Source organism: Populus euphratica, unplaced genomic scaffold (genome assembly GCF_000495115.2).
Source record: "Populus euphratica unplaced genomic scaffold, PopEup_1.0 scaffold35.1, whole genome shotgun sequence".
Classification (NCBI taxonomy): domain Eukaryota; kingdom Viridiplantae; phylum Streptophyta; class Magnoliopsida; order Malpighiales; family Salicaceae; genus Populus; species Populus euphratica.
In genome coordinates, this window is record NW_011499860.1 from 377,590 (window position 1) to 400,543 (window position 22,954).

Below are 22,954 nucleotides of genomic sequence, written 5' to 3' on the forward strand. Positions count from 1 at the left end.
CAAAGCTGATCAATTAAATTATAACCATCAAGATTACTTCAGCTATTTTGGTTCAAAGGACACAATATTCACACACAAGCAAATATGTCATGTACATACATACAAGTTACAGCATCATGTTATCAAGACTAACGATTCATGTCCACAATCGGGACATGTTTCTTTAATAGCTCAAACAATTAAAATTGACATTATTGTTTAATTTACACCCTTGGTGGCTGGCACAATCATGATAAAACCAATAAAATATTGAGAATATAGGCCACGTTTTCTTACTGTCAATCGAGTTCTGAGCCTTTCTCTCAATTTATCTTTTTATTTTTAACGGTTCAAATTCCTCATCCTATTGTCTCACGTGTAGAAGTTTAATAATAATCTTTACCACTGTTAGCTTGGAAGGGAAGTGCGGGGTGATTATTTTCGGTTCGGTTCGGTTTTTATAAAAAAAAAATAACTAAACTGAAATATTTTTTTTTTGAAAAAAAACCCGAAACCGAACCGAAACCGGGTCAAACCGACCGGTTTTGGTTCGGTTTGGTTTGGTTTGTTTTTTAGAGGAAAAACCGGTTCAAATCGGTTTGGTTTGGTTTTTCTCGATTTTGGCTCGGTTTTTCTGGTTGGCTCGGTTTTGGCTCGGTTTTTTCGGTTTCGGTTCGGTTCGTTTTTTGGTTATAAAACCGAAACCGAATCGAACCGACTGGTTTTTTCAAAATTTTAATCGGTTTAATCGATTTTTTTTTTGGTTTTTATTTTTATTTTTTTAGTTTAATTGATTTTTTGATTTTTTTGCTCACCCCTGGTAGTATGACAAATAAAATAAATTTTTATAGTGTTCAAAAAATAGATAATAATACTTATTAATTATTTTTCGAGCACTGTAAAATTTTGTTGTGCGTGATGACAAAGAATGAAATATTTTGATTCTTTAATAAAATATAGTATATGGACAAAAATCCGAGTAAAAATACTAAAAGAATTCATTTTATCCTCTCTCTCTTTTCTTTTCATATAATTCCCAATCCTCTAAGTACAAAGCATCACGTGAGGGAATCCATTGCTCAATTCATAGCTCCTGTAACATGTTTACATACATACATACATACATATATATATATATATATATATATTATTTAACTTCGTTTGGATAATCCTGTGTTTAGTTTGAAAACTATGATTTACCTCACATATTATCATTTTGGATTTGCCTTATCATATCTTTTTCTTCATAAATATAAATTAATAATTATAAAAACTCTCTCATAGTTTATCTGAATTTCAATTTTTTTTTTACTTTCATAAATTTACATCCTGGATTTAAAAAAAATTCAAATAACGTGCAGTGTTAAGATGTAAATTGTTATTGAATATTAAAATTATAAAATAAAAAATGTAATTTATAAAAGTATAGAGAAGAAATAAAATTCAAATCAAATTACAAAAGAATTTTTATAATTATTTTTAATTTATATTATCCTTTTGGACTTGGATTCTCCTTACAAGACATAACCACCAATGATTTTATTATTAATTTTTAATTTAATGATTTGAACAGTGTAGAAAAATAAAATAATAAAAAATTAAATTATATAATTTTTAATTTTGAAAAAAGAAATGATTGGGAACATACGGAGAAGAAAGTCATGAAACAAGCTAAATGCGTGGTAAGGTGGCATTAAAATATATATTTTTTTGCTAGTAACTTATTAGAATGGTTAAAAAAATAATTTAAAAAACATTAATTTAAATAAAAAAATAATTCAAAAAACATTTTAAACGGATCGAAGCGAAAAACAAACCTTAAGGTAAGAAAAAAACGTGGCTGTAGGTTAGAAGGAGGAGTATAATAATTAATAAAATATAAGATTAATTCCCGGGAAGGACTCATCACTCGTTCACTCATCCTCCATTTTGTCCCAGTCTCTCTCTCTCTTTCTCTCTCTCTCCTACTTGCTAGGACTTCTCTTCCGTCCCTTCTTCGTCTACCTCCATTTTTTTTAATATGCTGTTAGCTGAAAACAAATCAAAATTCTAGGGTTTCATTTTCGATCAACAACAACAACTGCAAATTGATTTAAACAGAAGAACAAACAGATGAATGATTCGTGGGAATAGCAGCGATACTTCTTCAGCTGCTATTGCTGCTGCTTTACTGACTGATTCTCAGTCATGACTTCTCTTCAACTTTTGCAGTTAACCGAGCGTGGTCGTGGTCTCTTGGCCAACAGAAGGTACTGATTTTTATTCACATTCTTTAATAGTTTATTGAAGTTATTATTCTCAACCAGCAGTATTATTAGCTTAATTTAGCTAATCAAATAGAACCTACAAGTTTCTGTTTCATCCTGTCTGGAGGGAATTTTTTGATAAGCACTTATTGAATTATTTCGGTTTTTTTTGGGAAAAACAGTGATCGAAAAACGGTTTTTTTTTTTTTAAATTTTAAATCGAGGAAGATGTTACATTTCTGATGCTTATTTAGATATTACTCAATTAATAATTTATTTATTGAGAATTTTGAAAGTGAATAGAAGGATGTGCTTAATGGGTGCCATTGTCTGTTATTCATTACACTAGAAATCTTTGGCAGTCTGAATGTGTTAAATTTTGGATCAGACACAGCGTTATTTTGGTTTTTGCTTAAAGAAATGAAATTAAAGAGTGTATTCTCTAGGACTTTCATTTAAAGATTTATACTTTTTGGCCTTTTGGATTTTTTTTTGGGTTTATAGGAAGGAGGTTCTTAAACATCATAAATTGTTTATTTTATATGTTGTCAATGGACTTAACATGTTGTTTGCTTTCTTACCAGCTGGTAACGTTTCCTTACTTGATTGTTAGTTTCTTACAGGTTTACCCATCAAATGAAAAAAAATAAAAAAATCAGCTGGTGTTAAATTGCCCGCGTAAAAGATAAGATAAAATAATATAGAAAGCTGGTCAGAAGAATCATAAATCCATTTAAACCGGCTTATAAAATGCCATTGCTCTTGATGCATTTACAAAAGAACTTCCATAGCGACGAAACTACATTCATATATAATCTTGTTGTTGATGCAGGAAATCTCTACTGCTTGCAGCTGGTGTCTTGGCTGCTGGTGGGACCGCTGTGTATGTGCAGTCAAGGATTAGCTCTAAGAAATCTGATTCTTTCCTTCATTCCAATGGTCCCAAAGATGATAAAAAGATATCAAACAAGCTGGTTACTAATGACAAAAAAAATACACAAAAGAAAAGAGGTTTAAAGTCATTGCAAGTTTTAGCTGCAGTTCTTCTGTCTCGTATGGGTAAAATGGGTGCCAAGGACCTATTGGCTATGATTGCCATAGCAGTAAGTTTTTCTTCTCTGCTTACTCAAATATGATTTATTTTTTTAATTTCCTATTGGTCTCGTCTAAGCTTTCCTTTTTGTGAATTTTATTTCTTGATTGTTTATCATGTGTGAATCTATCCTGTCCGATACTTGCACAATTAAATCCATTACATATCTTTTTAAGTTTTTTTGCCCCCCCCTCCCTTTATTAGTCTCAAATTTGCGATCATCTTCTGCTAAATCTCAACCAGACAGTAGTATAACCGTGTGCATTTCTTGTAGGTTCATGGTGTATATACCACTGATTTACTTTTTGTATTTTATACTCACCCAAACTTTATTCCAGTTCATTACATGTAACAAACATTTTTAAAAAGTTTAAAATGTAGCTTACTCGTGTACAATAATATGATTTGAAGCATTGAAACAGTGCTGCATTAAATGCATGTTCACCTAATTGTTACTGGTATATAGTATCACTATCTTACTCATTAGAAATTATGCTAGGTTAAAGGGAAAAGAATTGACCTGGTGTTACAAATGAATATAGAAAGTGATTTTAGTAGCAAACGGGTGCATCTGGTCTGTTTCCTGTTGATATGAAACATTTCCCGATGTCTTTATTTAGATGAAGAGGGTTTATTTTTGTTAAATCTGTTGGTAATGGCACAAACTTGATTTATTTCATTTATAGAATCATCAGAACAACTTTTTAACTTCTTTATGTGGAAATATTCCTGATAAATGTCTTTGTAAGATGTTGAATTTTTGGATGCTCTTAGTTGAGAACAAGGATTTATGAAACAACATGATACTAATTGTAACACATGATAGAACTATGATTTATGACATACTCTGTATGTTTGGTGCACTCTGGTGTCACTGTGGTCTGAACTTGCAGTTACCAGGTGTCATCAATTCTAACTAAATAATGTGAAGAGGTAGATTGCACATTATTTTCCACTCAGAATTTTCCCCCGCTTTGATAAATTTCTCAGAGTTTTTCTTTTAGGGAAAATAATGTTTTTTGTATCATTGTGAAGGTCTTTCAAGCTTGTCATCATCGTAAAATCTGGTGCTGTATTTGCATTTGACTTCAAAGATCATCTTCATGCCGACCCCCAAATTGCAACTAACTAACCAGTATTCAACAACAAAATTAAAAAAAAAAAAGAACAACAAAAGTGCTACTTAATGTTGAATGAGAAAAGGAGAATGAAAACTGTGATGGCTTTTACCAAGAGAGGAATCATTGTTAAGTGTTCCATATTTATGCCTTTTGTTCCTTCTCTAAACTTTACAACTAATTTGTACATCAAGCATTATTTGATGCAATTTGGTCGTGGGCTCAGTAGACTATCCTTGATTTGCATCACAGACGTTTTCATTCATTCTTGTACTTTTTGGCTAAACATTGGAAAAGAAAAGAAGACTTTTAGTTTCATGTGTCTTTACTTGATTAATTTCTGATAATGGGTGCAATGGATCTTTTGTTGGTTCATTTAGTGTAGATTATTTATTGATTAATTGAAGTGCCCCCTTTCCCTAAATGGACATTTCACCACCCATTCAGTTTTGCTTGGGTTTCTTTTCACAAATGAAGGCATTATCTAAGTAAATATGTGTTTTCATCCTTTGTGCAGGTCTTGAAAACTACTTTGAGCAACAGATTAGCGAAAGTGCAGGGCTTTCTATTCCGTGCTGCTTTTCTCCGACGTGTACCATTATTTTTCCGTCTGATATCTGAAAATATCTTACTGTGTTTCCTTCTATCCACCATGCATTCTACTTCGAAGTATGTAACTGGGACCTTAAGTCTCTGTTTCAGAAAAATACTGACAAAACTTATCCATGCGCATTATTTTGAGGTAAAGTGGTTGCCTTTTAGGGTAGGATAGCTTTTTCTCTGGCATGTATGATTATTTCTTTTTTCTATAGTCTTTCTCCTTTTCAAGTTGCTGTGAAAGCTGCTCCCAGGCAGTTCTATCATTCATGTTTTGACTTTGCAGTACTAAATGTCTAGATGTTTGACTGTCTGAAATCCTGTTTTGTTAAATCATGATGGCACTTGCAATTTAGGATCAAACATGGATCTTCTGAAATCTTTTGATCAATTTAGAAATATGCAGCTTGTAATGTAATCTTTGATGTGGGCAAAGACAATCTTTGATGAGATGTGCCTAATAAATATATTTTGAACTTTTCTTAGTCTTTGAACGTTGCTTTCTCAATTGTTTATTAAGCTTTCCTTTGGGTTTCAGAACATGGCATATTATAAAATATCACATGTTGATGGTCGGATTACTAACCCTGAGCAAAGAATTGCAAGTGATGTACCAAGGTTCTGTTCGGAGTTGAGTGAACTTGTCCTGGATGATTTGACAGCAGTTGCCGATGGTGTGCTGTATACATGGCGCTTGTGTTCATATACTAGCCCTAAGTATTTGTTTTGGATGGTGGTAATTATTTGACCTTTTTTTTGTTATATTTAGATGGCACTATAGATTTCATGAAGACATATTTTCTTGAATGGCTGTTGATTACCTTCTCAGGTTAATAAGATTGCTGTCTTATACTTTTCCATTTGACACGTGATGTCCAGGCCTATATATTGGGAGCTGGAACCTTGATTAAAAACTTCTCTCCTGCTTTTGGGAAGCTGATGTCTAAAGAACAGCAGTTAGAAGGTGAATATAGGCAGCTTCATTCACGTTTGAGGACCCATGCAGAAAGCATAGCATTTTACAGTGGAGAACGCAGAGAAGAATTTCATATTCAGCAGAAGTTTAAGACCCTGATTAGACACATGAGCACTGTCCTGCATGACCAGTGGTGGTTTGGAATGATTCAAGACTTTTTGTTTAAGTATCTTGGTGCTACTGTTGCTGTTATTTTGATTATTGAGCCCTTCTTTTCTGGCCAACTTAGACCCGATTCTTCAACTTTGGGAAGGGCAGAAATGTTGAGTAATTTAAGATATCATACCAGTGTTATAATATCTCTATTCCAGTCCCTGGGAACTCTTTCTACAAGTTCAAGACGACTTAATCGACTCAGGTATATCAAACACTATGGTTATGGACTAAAATGAGGCCTTTCTTTTTTATTTTAATATTATAATTTCTTTGTTTTTCTTTTTCTTTTTTCTGTTTGAAGAAATTCTTTCTCTACATCCCCTGAAAAAGCTTCAAGCATTATGTCTACAATGATGACTTTATGCGTGCTTTATTGCAGTGGTTATGCTGACCGCATTCATGAATTAATATCCATATCAAGAGAGCTGAGCAATGATGATAAATCATCTCTGCAAAGAAGTGGAAGTAAGAACTACTTCAGTGATGCTGATTATGTTGAGTTTTCTGGTGTCAAGGTACTTGGAATTTATTGATCGTGGTAATTATAGACACTTCCATTCTATATCAAGAGATATTCCATGTTCTAATAGTAAAAGTGCTTTCCAGGTTGTCACCCCAAGCGGAAATGTTTTGGTTCAAGATCTGACTCTTAAAGTTGAATCAGGATCGAATCTGTTGATTACGGGTATCCTTTTGAACTTGAAAGAGAATTCAATCCTGCAACATCTTTTCATTAATATTTATATTCTATTTCCTTGCCCTTCAATCATTGTTCTCATTTGTTCATTGTTTTGCTGCCATGTAAAATATACTGTCATTTCTCTTGAAGGTCCAAATGGCAGTGGGAAGAGCTCACTTTTTCGAGTTCTAGGTGGCTTTTGGCCATATTGTGAAACCGGGTGTTGGTTCTGATCTTAACAAGGAGATCTTCTATGTTCCACAAAGACCATATACTGCTGTAGGCACACTCCGTGATCAATTAATTTATCCTCTTACCGCAGACCAAGAAATTGAACCACTGACCCATAGTGGAATGGTGGAGCTGTTAAAAAATGTAATTATCTAATTTCCTCCCTCTTTTTCTCCCAAAATCTGCTTTTATGATCAATATTTTTAACAATTCTGTTGCTGTATTGAAATCTTATAAAGGCTCCGTGCATAATTGATCTTTCTGTGTTAATATTCTAGGTCGACCTTGAGTATCTATTAGATCGTTATCCACCTGAGAAAGAGGTTAACTGGGGCGAGGAACTGTCATTGGGGGAGCAACAAAGGTTGGGGATGGCCAGGCTGTTCTACCATAAGCCTAAATTTGCAATTCTTGATGAGTGCACTAGTGCTGTGACTACTGACATGGAGGAACGTTTTTGTGCTAAAGTACAAGCAATGGGAACATCTTGCATAACCATATCACATCGTCCAGCTCTAGTTGCATTTCATGATGTGGTTTTGTCCTTGGATGGAGAAGGAGGCTGGCATGTTAATTACAAAGGGTTAGTACTTCAAGTTGGTAAATCTTCTTTGTTTGCATGTTCACTTGAAGCATACATATGTTCGTTAAAACCCGTTGAACTACAGGAAGGACTCCCCAGCCCTGACTGAAGCTAGGAGTGAGATCACTGGGGCTTTTGAGACAGATCGCAAAAACGATGCTATGGTAGTCCAAAAAGCATTTTCTACAAGTGATAAGGTCTCATTAATGTTCTCATATTTTTGCTGTGAACATGGATCTGTATTGTTCCATTGGATTTATTTTACTCTATGTAGAACTCATTAGCAGCAATTATCTAGGTCGCACACTCGTATATCTCTGAGGTTATAGCAGCATCGCCCAACGTAGATCATAATCTTCCATTGCCCATTGTTCCACCACTTCAAAGGGCTCCAAGGGTATTGCCTCTGAGAGTAGCTGCAATGTTTAAAATACTGGTGAGTCCATTCAAAATTACAGGTGCTAATGATAAGCACTGATGACTTGAGGGTTTGCTAATTTAGTCATTGCCATTGCAAACTTGTCTTGCAACATCTATCCATAGAGTCATAAAAATAGAAGAGTGCCTTGGGTGGCATGTCATTTGCTACATGTGCATTTTTGGGCAAAATTCATTTTGTTCCCCCAGCTTTAGATATGTCAACAATTTAGTCCTTGAATGATCAATTCAGTTATTCAAAGTTCTATTTGACTATAAATGTTATCTTTTGGTTTCAATTAAGCCCCTCAAAGCTTTAGTCGGTGGTAAGCAATCATGTGTCTATTTAGTGATATAATTACAATTTAATTCCAAAGCTTTATCAATAGATAATTTAGTCTTTCACCTTCAAATCTTTTCCTTTTTTGTTATGGTGATTTTGTTTCTCAACTCTCATAAGTGAGTTAAGTATATTTCTAATTTTCAATTTTAGTGATCCATCTCAGCATTTGAACTAAAATGTGCGAATAAATTCTAAACATTTTTATAATGTTACACTATATTGTCCGACAATTTTCAATGAGATCCTAAATATTTTTTTTATATATTTAATCCAAAGCATATCAGTTTGAAGTGGGAGACAATGTAGATAAAAAAAATTAATAGCAGCATGATAATGCATTTATACCACAAATCAAGTTACTTTGAGTTCCTTCTTGTTTAAATTGCAGTTACAAATTTGAAATCTTACATTATTTATATGAATCGTTCTTAGTATATGTTTGTGATAATTTAATTATTTATTTGTTATATTATTAGATGTTGACATTGATATATTAAATTAGCATTAGTTATGTCAGGCATTTCATTAGTAGTATAATATATAAATTTTCTAGCTAGATCAAGTATTTAGTTCATCACATTTGATAATAGCTCCATGATAAAGTGACACCCCCTTATAATACCCACTCATAACATCCATGGCGTGTCAAAAAATCAGGGGCTTCAGGGAATCATGTGATGTTGGGTGGGATATGAGGATTTTTGAGGGGCAGAGAAACAATCACAATTTAGTTTGGTTTGAAGATGCATTGGTCCCTGTACTATTAATTTTGTACTAATTTGGACCCCCTACTTTTATTTGCACTAATAGCAACCTCTTACTGAATTAATTTTGTCATTGCTTAGTCCTTACAGCTGTAACTATTACAAATGGTGTTAACTAATGTCATTACCTTAACTGGATATTGCCTCATGTCCTTTAAAAATTCGAAATTAATTTCAAAAAATAAATTAAATCTAAAGTGATGATTTTAAAAATAATATAACTTAAAATTCAAATTGTTTATGGTGATCAAAGGTATTAGTTTATTTTGTATTTGATCAGGGCTCTTGTTGTGTTTGTATAAGGCACGTATTTTATTTTTGGAACACCCATTACCTATAAATGGAGAATTTTGAAATTGATTCACTTTAGAGATGGGCCTTCTAGAGTTCTTTTGAGATGATTCTTCTTGTTTATCATTCTTCTCGCTTCTGCCTTGCATGACATTTTATTCCTTTTGCTTTGCTCTTTTACTTCCAACTAATTCTTTGTTGGCTCATAATTTTGGTTCAAATTGTAGCATTTTTGAGTTGTTTATTGAAATGATTGAAGTGATTAAATTTCTTTCTCACATGCCTCTCAGTATCCCACAAATTGAAATGTGGTTAATTTCAATTTAAGTACGAACTTCAATATGTTCCATGTTCTCAATTTCACTTGGTGATACAAAAGTCTTCATATCCTTTTCCTGGAGAAGGTTACTGGATTTTTATGTGCCAATATGCTTGATGTGTCCCCTTGCTTCTATTTCTTTTTATAATTGATTTTAGCTGACATGTTCCCCTTATGTGTCACCAGTAACCAATTTTGCTGGTGGCCCATGTGAATGCTTAGTGCAAAGCTGCAGCTGGCATTCTTGACTGTTTTAGATTTGTCTTAAAACTTGTGTTTTCACGTACTGCTATGCTAAACTGTATGTGAGGCAGAACACTGGTTTTGATAAGTTGAAGAGAAGATTTGGGTTTTTAATATTGCATAGGTAAGTGAATCCCTGTCTGCTTTTTTCTGTGAAGTTGTACTTTTGAGATTGCTTTATGGAGCCCTAAACCTTATTTTAGCCATTCTTCTGCAGTAATTTTTGTTTTTGTAATGTTTTCCTTCCCCTGCCCTTCATAACGACTGATACTTGAATGTTTCTAGGACTAAGAATTACCATCAACTGCAACACTTACATAGACCATCTGCTGGTCTACACTGTTATTTTTCTATGACCTGCAGTGGATCTAAGGTGTTTCATAAAAATTTCAGTATCTGACCTCTGTTTTTTCTCAACCTCTTCATTTCTTACAGATCTTTTTGTTACCTATGTTTCAGGTACCATCTATACTTGACAAACAAGGGGCACACCTATTGGCAGTTGCTTTCCTTGTTGTCTCAAGAACATTTGTGTCAGATCGGATCGCCTCATTGAATGGTACTAATATCCACTTTGGTTTTATGCATTTAGTGTTCTGTGGGATAACATTCTTGTTATTGAATGAATTGATTTTCACAGGTACAACTGTAAAATTTGTTTTGGAGCAGGACAGAGCATCTTTTGTTCGATTAATAGGCGTCAGTGTTCTTCAAAGTGCTGCTTCTTCTTTTATTGCACCTTCATTGAGGTACTGCTGGTCCTTAATTAACTTGCTTAGAAACTCAAACCCGATCCATTGATCTTATACTGTGAGTGCTGCCTTTTAGATTTTTTTAAGACTATTTGATCCTTGCATTTTGCAAGTCTTTGGTTTTTATTCTAATTTTGCAAGTCTTTGGTTGTTATTCTAATTTTGTCAGTGTCACATGGAAGCAAAAGTTTACACATCATAGTAGTTTGTGTATCACTCTTGTCAGCACGGTCAGTATGAGGGGCTTCCCTTGTAATTACTGGACAGAGAGTCAAAACAGTAAAGTTGAATGGCTGTCTAATATGTTTTTCCTTTGCTTGTGATATAAGATTGTCCAGTTAGATGTGACAGAAACAATGGGTTTTTTCTGAATGCCTCTAAATAAAGAGTTCCTTCCATTTTATAGAACCAAATAACATAATACATTCCTAATTACAAGGCTGATTTCTAGCTCCAACCTAGCTAAATATGAAAAACCATACATACAACTATATAATTAGCTTACAATTAGAATCCTATAATTAATATGGCTTAAATAATGCCAGCCCATATCTGACTTACACCCCCTCTCAAATTGATGTTGGTCGATCAAGAAGCATCAATTTGCCAACCAAAAATGATGACATTGTCGGGTCATAGCCTTGGTAAATATGTTTGCAAGTTGAAGATTAGTGGAAACATGCAGAGGAGTGATGATCCGGGTGTCCATGACTTCTTGAATAGAATGATAGTCCACTTCAATATGCTTTGCATGCTCCTGAAAAACAAGATTGGCTGCAATCCGAATGGCACTCATGTTGTTTCCTTGAAGAGGAGTGGGGTTGAGCTGATAGAAGCCAAACTTAGCTAACAAACAATGGAGCCAAACAATCTCAGAACAAGCAATGAACATAGCATGATATTCATATTCTGTAGAGGATCTGGACATGCATGCTTACTTCTTGCTCTTCCAAGAGATCAAGGAGTCGCCAAGAAACATGCACCATCCAGTAACAGAGTGATGAATATCAAGACATCCATCCCAATCAACATCACTAAATGTAACAAGGCAAAGAGGAGTATCAATAGGAAAGAACAACACATGACTAGGTGAGTTTCTAAGATATCAAATGATACGACGAGCAACAACTAAATGTAGATGACGTGGAGTTTGCATAAATTGACTAATTTGTTGGATTGTGAAAGAGATATGAAGTTGTGTGATCGTCAAGTAATTCAGGCTCTCAACTAGTCGGTGAAACACGGTAGGATCAAGAGGGAGGTTGCCTTCCATATGATGATATTTCACGTTAACCTCTAAAGGAGTATCCACAGAGGAAGTATCTTGAAGACTTGTCAAAATAATCAAATCTTGCGTATATTTATGTTGATTCAAGAATATACTAGAGGGATTAGTGTGAATCTTCAACCCTAAGAAGTATGTAAATGAACGAAGATACTTGATATGAAATAAGGCTTGAAGCTGCTGCTAGAGATGGGTAATCAAGATGAAATCCATCCCAGTAATAACAATATCATTAAGATAGACAAGGAGAAGAACAATACTCGTAGATGTCTTGTAAAGAAACAAGGAAGAGTCATGTTTGCTTTGCTGAAAAGAAAATTGAAGCAAGGTGGCTTGAAATTTTTCAAACTAGGCTTGAGGAGCTTGTTTCAATCCATATAAAGCGCTTCAACTTACAGAAATCCAAGGAAGAATTAGAGAGTAGACCAAGAGGTAGTGTCATGCAAAATTTCTCTTAAAGATCACCATGGAGAAAGATGTTTTTGACACCTATTTGATGAAGCGGCCAACCTTGTGAAGTAGCAATCGAAATAATAATCCGTAATGTAGTCTTCACAGTGACCGAAGCAAAAGTCTCCTCTTATTCTACCCTATATTCCTATTTGTTTCCAAGAGCAAATGACCGTGCTTTATATCAATTCAAAGTCCCATCAAGATGGAGTTTGATCGAGTAAACCCACTTACAACCATAGCTTTAATAGTCATTAGGCAAGGAACAACATCCTAGGTATGATTATCTTTAAGAGCGCAAAGCTTGTCTACCATGGCCTCTAACCAATATTCATGCTTATCTGCTCCAAAATAACATGCAGAAATTGGAATATATAGGAAAATCCATACTGATTAGGAGGACAAGAGAGTCTAGTAGAACAATGAGGAATAGAGCCAGAATCTAGCTTAGTCACGAAAGACATCGTGTGAACAAGCTTAGATGGCAGGCTGGGCTCAAGAAATGGCAAAGTTGGGTGTCGTCATTTATACACAAATCCAGGATTAAACCGTTTAGGAGTAGAAAGCAAGTAATCAAAGTATGGAAGAACAGGTATATCAGGATGCAACATGAGTGGGAAATAAATATTGATTTTCAAAGAAAACAACATGATGAGATTTATGAAATCTATTAGAGCATGGATCATAGCAAACATAACCTTCATGAGAAATATATAACCCATAAAAGCACATCTAATAGATTGAGCAGACTATTTATTGCATTTATGAGAAGACAAATGAACAAAACAAACACAATCAAAGGTATGCTTGTCAAGATGGACTGCCATGGATAAGGCTTCAACCTAGAATTCAGGAGGAATAAATGATTCAAACAATAACGTATAAGCAACATCTAGCATATGACGATTCTTACGTTTAACAACTCCATTTTGTTGAGATGTATAGGGGCAAGAATGTTGGGAGACAATGCCTTTTGGTTTAACTTATGAAATTCACGAGACATGTTCCTTACCTAAATCATACCTTAACACTTTAATACGTGAAGAAAATTGAGTTCAATATAAGCAACATATAGTTGAAAGATAGAAAATACCTTAGATTTACAACAAAAATAAAAATAAACCCAGGTATGTTTGTTGTAATTGTTGATGAATTTAACAAAGTATTTATAATGCGCACGAGACATAACAGGAGAAATACCCCACACGTCACTATGAACCAAATCAAAACATTTTTCAGCATGAGTACTATGAGAAGGAAAGGACAGAGACTTGCTCTTATCTAATTTGCATGTAGCCCATTCAAGAGAAATATGGGATGAAAATTGATCTTTATTTCCTAACAAACCAAAGTTTATTAAATGAATTAAGAAAATAGGGTTAGGATGACCTAAATGTTTGTGCCATATTTCACTTTTATGGTTTACAATAGTACAAGCCATATAAATAACTAAAGGAATGGAAAAGTGTAGAAAAAACAATCATCTAACTTTAGAACCCTTCACGAGTATCTTGCCCAACACCTGATACTGCACAAGACAACAATAACAAGAAAACAAAGCAACACAATTGTCATCAACCAATTGGCCTATTGATATAAAACTAGTGGAAAGTTCGGGAGATGCAAATACATCTCAAATAAAGGAATTAACATCTCCAACATCATGAATAGGTAATTGATTACCATTAGCGATCTTAATTTGTAATGATCTTGTATATGGCTGAATATTGTGAAGAGTGTTAGCAGAATTGGTCATATGATTAGATGCACCAGAATCAACAAGCCAAGATTTTAATAGTAGGAAACTGTTGCCTTAAACCCCCAAGGTTGAAAAAGTAGAAATAATAATCCGCTAGACCATCTCAGGAGTAAGGAAAGATGAATCACCAGCAACAAAAGATGAAGAACCAATTGTAGCCTGATAGGCATTAGCCTAATGATTTTGAGGATGGATAGGTTGGTCTCTAACAATATGCCCTGGCTTCTTGCAGACAATACTTCTTCACACAGTGGGTAGCAATATGTCCATATTCCTCGCAACTATAACATTGAACTTTTTGCATGTCTTTACCTTTCCATTTCACTTGAGCAACATAAACATCAATATTAGTTGGTAATTTGTCTTGCTAGAAGGTAGCCTGTGTAACAAGACGTTGCTCTTCGTGAAGTAACTCCCTAAAGCATATATCTAAAGAAGGAGAGGGATCACGATTCATCAAATTAGACCGAGCAGCCTCGAACTCAGGTCACAATTTCATCAGAAACTGATCTCTCTTGCTCTGCTTATGAACCCCCAAAGCAGCAATGAGATATCCATCAGGTGCCTTTGCATAAATTATATTAGTGAATTCTGCCCATAAGATCTGAAATCCAATAAAATACTCTTGAAAGGAGAGATCTCCTTGAGTATAATTTGCAATTTCATACTCCAATTGAAATCGTCAGGTTGTGTTGTTCTGATTATGGACTTTCTTAAGATATTCTCACATACTCTTAGCAGTCTTATACGGCCTAAGATTTAGAACAATCAGAGGGTCAATAGAGGCTAACATCATCCAGGTCATGATTTTGGCATCTTTGATCTTCCACTGAGCCAACTTCAAATCCTCAATAGGAGTCGGATCACTTCAATCAATGTAGCCCCATAACTCTTTCCCCATAACAAATAAACAAAATTGGAATTCTCAAGTAGAATAATTCTTATCGTGAATTTCACCCCAAAGGACTTTGAAGTGCTAGTGGTCATGATATCAAAAAATAACAAGTCCAAAGTCTAGTAATTAAACAGCAAGTTAGCAATCCCAAATCACCAAAACAACAACAAATCACCATAAAAAAATTAAATTAAGACCTGGTGGATAACAACCCGAAAAAGCCCAAGCCACTTTGACACCAAATACCGACGACAACACCTTCTAAGATTCCGTTGACAACTAGAAGAGGCAAAAAATTTGCTGACAGCCAAAAGAGATCAATAGAATGACCCCAAACCACCCTCCTAGCGAACGCTCAACAATTCTAACCCTCTTGACAGCAACTACAGAATGAGACAGCTCTAATTTGAATGTTTAGGCTCTGATACCATGACATAAACAATGGGTTTTGTCTGAATGTCTCTCAATAGATAGTTCCTTCCATTATATAGAATCAAATAATACATCCCTAATTACAAGGCTGATTTCCAGCTCCAACTTGGCTAAATATGGAAACCATATATATGACTATATAATTAGCATACAATAAGAATCCTATAATTAATATGGCCTTAAACAATGCTAGCTCATATCTGACTGAAAAAATGTGCTTGGATAAGAGCTAGGATGGGTGATCTTCTGGGAAGTCCTTGTCTTGTATCCCTCTTTCTAGAAGGGAAAGAAATCAGCTTAGGGGTGGTTTATGAAGCACTTATGTTTTTCTTTAATCTTTCATCCCAAATTCATGGCTGAAATTTCCATATTTTGATGTTTTGGGCTTGCTAAGATGTGATGGTCCTAAGGTTCGCGTTCAAACTTATGCTATCTTTTTGGTGCACACTTAGTAGTGTAATCTAAACTCGTTGTAAATTATCTCTTATTCCACAGACACTTGAAAACCCTCCTGGCCCTTGGATGGAGGATTCGTTTGACCCAGCATCTACTAAAGAACTACTTGAGAAACAATACATTTTACAAGGTAATCTACTGGTATCAGTTCCTTGTTGTTGGCCTCTTATTTGAATGCAGAAGTGTGCTGAGCTTGTGTGCTCAGAACATATTGGAGAATAAGTTAAATTCTTGTATAATTAGCTATCTGTAACATTTTGTTTATGTTAGTTACATGCTGCAATTTTCTCACTTAAACAAGTTCTTCAAAATGGTTTTCCATTCTTGAAGCTCTCTACCTATTCCTCTTCCTCGTGTTCTGTTTGTTGCATCTAATGTGGTTGTAATTCATGTCAAATGTATTTCTTGTAGGTCTTCCACATGTCTAGAAAAAATATTGATGCAGATCAGAGAATAACTCATGATCTGGAAAAGTTAACAACGGACTTGTCTGGACTGGTAACTGGAATGGTAAAGCCATCAGTAGATATCCTGTGGTGAGTACTTGTGTCAACTTTAATCCTTGTTTGGTTTACTTTTAGTTTCTCCTTTCCATAAACTATTGAACACCCCCTCTCCCTCTCTAAAATAATAATTCCATTGCTCAATTTGTAAGGTTTACCTGGAGAATGAAGCTCTTAACAGGTCAGAGGGGAGTTGCCATATTGTATACTTATATGTTGCTTGGTTTGGGTTTTCTGAGGGCTGTTACTCCTGATTTTGGTGATCTTGCAAGTCAAGAGCAACAATTCGAAGGAACCTTTAGGTAATCTCAGATCTAGTTTCTGCTTTGGACATTTGATCTTGTCGTTTGTTTTTTTACATGTCCATCCTCTCCAAAAAGGAAAAAAAAAGTGTACTGGAATATGGATGATAATAAGGACAATTATGATTGGTGCTGCATTTTTTTGTGAGTCCTTACGTTGTCACTGAAACTTTTAGGTTCATGCATGAGAGACTGCGCACACATGCTGAGTCTGTTGCTTTCTTTGGTGGTGGCAAACGAGAAAAAGATGTAAGCTGCTTGTATTTTGCTAGTGTACCATTTCATATGTTTAAAAGCCAATCGGTGCTTTAGCTGATATTGCTAAATGTTTTGGGCTTTGGTATTTTTTTGATATGCACGATGCACTATAAATTGAGAGTGGTTGAAGTCATCAAAGTCTATGACCATAGATAGAATAACGACACCTTTTATTTTGGATTCAATTCGCAAAGGGGAATTAATCCTTGTTTTCTGGTAAATTCCGCCTCATGATTTTGGAGGCATGGTTAATCCAAGACAGATGAATATTATTCAAACTATTTAGTATGGATATTTATCTTTTGCTTAGCTGCTTCTTGAATCATTGTCATGGGAAAAATAAAATGTGCACATTATTCTAGTGGGAATAAGTACGGGAAGGTTAGTTTTTATGAAGTAAAAGACCAAAAAGTTAGAGTGTATTTTTTAAAGACCAATAAGTTTACCTTTATAATTGGTTTTTCCAATGAAGTTCATATTTTATTATTCTAACTATAAAATCCTTTTTATATATTTGTAAAAAAACTCATTCAAGTGGTTTTTCTTTTCTTTTCTTTATTTGGCCCAAGAAACTATTATGAGATTTTTTTTGAAGTTTTTAATTATAAACTAGTTTAATAACTGTAATGCAAGTTTTGTTATATCGAATCATTATTGCAGATCTTGGTGAACATATTTGTAATTAATTTCTTTTGAAAAAATGAAAATGTCGATGATCATTAGCATAAGGAGGTGCCCTAAACCTTTTATATTTTAAAAGATTCATAGCAAGAATAAAATTATATGACTGTCACATCATAATACACGAGGCTTTAATCACATCATATTTGTAAATATCATAGCATAGCTACTATATTTTAAACAATTATTTTTAGCTGAAAATACTTTACTAGCAAAAAATTACATACATGTCATGAAGATTTCTAGAAATATCAAGCAACTAGTTTTTAAAAGTATTGTAGGGTGTTATAGGAAATAAAAGTACACTCATTTGGAAAAAAAACACTTGAAAGTGGACTTTTGAGGTCCTGGAAAAAAACTGATTGGAAGGGGTTATCATTTTTTCTCTCTCGAAAGTGAACTTGCTTGTACTTTTCCTAGTTTATTTGCTGATGCCTGTTAATAGAGCAGTGTCCCTGATATCGTTTGTGACACATTGCAACATTACAAAGCCTGATCAACATATTATCGATTGTAATCCTGCTAGTGTTAAGTGTCCACTAGTTTCCTGAAATTTACTTTCACAAGGTGATTTTATATGGAAAATAGACTTAAATTTTCAGTTACTGAAATTTGAGTGGCTAGTTGGTGTCAGAACCTTTTCAGTCTCCTTTTTCATTTTTATTTCTTAATAGATATTGTCAAAATTTTGTAAGTTGCAGGACCAATTCACTGCTATGGGTGTCTGGTCAATTGAGGGGTGAAGAAGAGAGAGAGTATTGAATTAACTATTTTTTTTTTATTTGGAAGGATTGTGATAGAGCAACATTGAGGGGGGAAGAGAAATCCTTTATCTTCAGTTGATTATTGGAGTAGCAATATATACTTTTGGCACTCAGGCAATTCTTTCAAAAAAATTTATCTTTGTATTTGGGTGGTATCACCTTAGTTCTTTTTCTTAGAAAACTAGTTGGATACATTCAATATCTCAAATGGAAATTGATACTTGTGTATGATCTTTTAAATACAAGGAAAACTTAAGAAATTTTTTTTGATAAAGCATGCATCACATGTGGTATGTGTCTAACACCCTTACCCAGTCTTTTTTTCCTCGTAAAGATGAAGGGTGATAAAAATGTTGAAGCTTTGAAACTCTTCATGGAGGTAGCTGCTAATTTACCATTTGTATTATGCATGTTAAAATGGTGCCATTGGTCTCTGTTCCATATCTTCTCATCTAGAGAAGTTGATTTTTTATTGTAAATCTTCTTGTCTTTCAAATACATTGCATTTTTTTTATTGCATAGCTTTTTTTGTTGTAATGCAGTGTGGCATGTCCTTCACTCGTTATATTTTTTTTTGTCCAATGTAATTCATATGGTTCACACTTTGTTCAATTGCAGATGATTGAGTCAAGATTCAGGGAACTTCTTGACCATTCCATGTTGCTTTTGAAAAAGAAATGGTCATATGGCATACTTGATGATTTTGTGACAAAGCAACTCCCACATAATGTAACTTGGGGTTTGAGCTTGTTGTACGCTGTGGAAAACAATGGAGACCGAGCGATGTCCTCAACTCAAGGTGAGATTAGTATGATACTTAAGTTGCATCTCTCTCATTCTCTCATATTGGTTATTTTTTTCAGGTGACCTGGCACATGCGCTGCGGTACTTAGCATCTGTTGTCTCTCAAAGCTTTTTTGCCTTTGGAGACATCCTTGAATTGCATAAGAAGTTTGCTGAGCTTTCTGGCAGTATAAATAGAATTTTTGAACTTGAAGAGCTTCTGGATTCTGCAGAGTCTGGTACATGTCTTTTTGTAACTATCTATACTACTATTTCCTGTGCCTTTGGGTGGTTGGGGGGGGGGGTAAAAGTGGTTGCTTTGTAACAGAAGAAACTAATTTAGTGATAGATTCAACAGGCTTATGTAAGCACACTCTACAAGTCCCACAATGTCAGCCACACTACAAGTGTTGCAATGGCAGCCATCAATATTTTCTAGCTTATCTTTCTTCAGGAATTTTACTACTGTGCTTAAAGTTTTGGACATCTGCCCTATATCTTTTAGATGTATAATTTTGTGCTTATCAAGTGATATTCTAGTGAATGATACATTCCAATCTAGAAGGATCTTCCTTGCCAGAGTCTGCATGGAGCATAGACATTCCTATCTATATGGTGGTCAATAAATAGTAATTTCTGTTAGAATTATTGTTGGTTATAATTGCCGGCAGCAGTTGCCAATGATAGCAAGCTAGAAGCCTAAATCTTGAGGGGAAGAACAAACCTGTTTGAGATAATTTATTCTTCAATGCAATCCCAGAGAGAGTTCAGCAAATCAAAGTTCTGTGGAGTGTTTTCAAAGCAGAAATTTGGATACTGTATGATTGAGCTAGGATTTGTTTGTAAAATGTAATGTCTCATTGGACAGCATTTGGATCGATCTCTCTTTTTTGTTTGGGAGTTCTTCCAATATGCTGGTTCTTGTTATACTAAGCCTTTCTCTCTCTAGATTCTTTAAATAACTTGTACTCGTGCTGAGAGTCTATTATGTTAGGTTATTGTTTGGTTCTATTTCCTAGAAGTTCTACATTTACTCTATTAAAGTTTCCTTATAAAGATTTTGCATGTCCAGGGGATTCTTTGAATGGTAAATTATCTCCATCTAAGAACAGTGAACTTGACTCAAAAGATGCCATTTCCTTTATGGAGGTTGATATCATTACTCCAGCGCAGAAATTGTTGGCGAGGCAGTTAACATTTGACATAGGGCAAGGAAAAAGCTTGCTTCTCACTGGTTAGTGAAGTGATTTCTATGTATCGTGTTATCCTGTTATATTATCAAACGGGCTATTGTTATTTCAGTGTTACACCTGATATTCATGTCAAACTATTAAGGTCCGAATGGGAGTGGGAAAAGTACTGTTTTCAGAGTCCTCAGAGGTCTTTGGCCCATTGTGAGTGGAAGACTCGCTAAACCATCGCAACATATTAGTAAAGAGACCGGATCAGGTTGTGGTATCTTCTATGTTCCTCAACGACCATATACATGCTTGGGAACACTGAGAGATCAAATCATATATCCTCTCTCTCATGATGAAGCAGAAGTCATGACTCTAAAGTTGTCTGAAAAAGGTAGCATACTTGCACAAATTGAATTTCCTGGTTTCAATTTCTAGTTTCTATTTTCATATCTCTTGTATAAAGTTGAATATACTGCATTGCATCTGCTCTCCAACCCATTGATTCCATTTCACGGATGACTAGTAGATGTGATAGCATTATGTAGGAGTATGCGCGGGTACACTTTGTTTGTCTTGGTTTTAACTATCCAATATTAATGAAAGGTTTAAGCAAATTTTGTTAGTATTCCCAAAGAAGGGGGGAAAAAAAAACAAACACAGCAATATCAACTTTTGGCAGTTTACTAGAAATAGTTAAAAGAAAGGCCTTTTTATAAAAAATGTAAGATTTTTTTTTGGCTGTCTTTTTTTCTATTTTGGTTGTTCCTGGCTAATCCTGAAAACATGCATCAGAGTAAACTTATGCAAAGTATGATATCTTCCTTGTTCCAGACTGGTGGTTTTTTGACACGTTGATAAATTTGCTTAAAAGATTGAGAGGGAATGCATCTTTAAGCTATCCTGAATTTGAAGGCATAATCATGCATAAGAAATAAAGCTATTATTTGGTCCTTGCACCAAAAAAATTTGAGTAGAATTTTGGAGATATTGATATATAGCTCTTTGTTTCTCAATGGCTCCCTGCTATATTCATCTGAGGACATCTAGACTGTGATGAAAGTTGAATGGCAGGTTTTGGGTTTTCTACAGGTTATTTTAATAGATTTACTGCCGAAAGAGTTCTGACTCCATTCATGGTCCTTGGTAAAAAATTAACAGTCATTTCAATTTTCTATAGTTTTGACATCGTTAATCATTTGTTTGCCCTGGGGATTATAATTGGGCAAAATTTCAGGTATTCAATCCACTGAAATAACAAATATTCTGGATACACGTTTGAAAAATATTCTGGAGAATGTTCGGCTAAATTATCTCTTGGAGAGAGAAGGCGGCTGGGATGCGAATTTGAATTGGGAAGACACCCTCTCTCTTGGAGAACAGCAGAGATTAGGCATGGTGAGGAAGTTAATCAAGTAGTTCAAATTTAATTTGTTTGAATAAGATTTCTCAAGATTTTTCTCTTGGATCTTCAACTGTTCATTTTTTTTTCTAGGCTCGTCTATTCTTTCACAAGCCTAAATTTGCCATCCTTGATGAGTGCACAAAGTATGTCATCAAACTTTACATTTGTTAACCTTCAAAGAAATATTTCCAGTTACCTCATGATTTTTTTGTCTTTTGGTGGCAGTGCAACTAGTGTTGATGTTGAGGAACAACTTTATAGACTTGCTAAGGAAATGGGCATCACATTTGTTACATCCTCACAAGTAAGTGGCTCTTTGATAATTGATTGTAATTATTTACTGTATAATTGATCTGCTTGAGAGCAGTTTCTTTCTTCTTCCTTTTCTTTTGCAAATTATCAGTTGCACCCAATCAGGGTCGAATATCTTGTTTAATCCGACGACAATAGTATCCTTCAGTATGACCTGTCTCAGTCGCAAAAAGAGGCTACCGTCACTGTATTGTTTTAGAACTAGATTTTACTGCTTTTCCTTCACTGATTATTCTCTCATATATCACAGCGTCCTGCTCTAATACCATTCCATTCCCTGGAATTACGGCTTATTGATGGTGAGGGCCAGTGGGAGCTTCGGGCAATTAAGCAGTGAGTTGACACTAGCATCTGCCATTAAGTATCTGGAGCATGCAAGACTTCTCAGACCTCATAAATGGTGTGTAGGAAGAAAGTCACTAGGCCATTCAGCGGAGTCAATTATTTGTCATGTATCTCAAGTCGTGATCATTTTTACACAAAATTATGAATCCCGCAAAGAGGAGATGCCATGGAGATTTGTTTGTCTTAATCATATACAACAACTGTATTTATTTTTTTGCTGAAAGCAAGAGGAGGGGCCTGAAAGAGAAGCCAAGCACACAAGGTTGTTGCAGAAACTGCTAGAAATCAAGTCTGAAATCACGTAGTAGAATAGAGAAATCTTTATGTACAGGCTGACCTTTTTTTTTTTTTTTTTACTG

The 22,954-nt window shown here is 34.7% G+C and overlaps 1 protein-coding gene across 1 annotated transcript; it reads left to right on the forward strand.

Moving 5' to 3' along the window:
• The first annotated feature begins 1,876 nt into the window (after positions 1-1,876).
• Positions 1,877-22,757, forward strand: LOC105124458 (ABC transporter D family member 1-like). The gene is given in 26 exon segments (XM_011024484.1): positions 1,877-2,228; positions 3,058-3,328; positions 4,954-5,178; positions 5,572-5,769; positions 5,913-6,367; positions 6,545-6,680; positions 6,772-6,850; positions 6,995-7,046; positions 7,048-7,219; positions 7,354-7,658; positions 7,744-7,855; positions 7,957-8,094; positions 10,495-10,594; positions 10,676-10,784; positions 16,104-16,194; positions 16,476-16,600; positions 16,720-16,869; positions 17,046-17,118; positions 19,191-19,371; positions 19,436-19,594; positions 20,428-20,589; positions 20,691-20,927; positions 21,771-21,931; positions 22,029-22,081; positions 22,164-22,242; positions 22,501-22,757. Coding segments are annotated over 26 exon segments (3,972 nt in total). The 5' UTR covers positions 1,877-2,166; the 3' UTR covers positions 22,588-22,757.
• Positions 22,758-22,954: the final 197 nt, after the last annotated feature.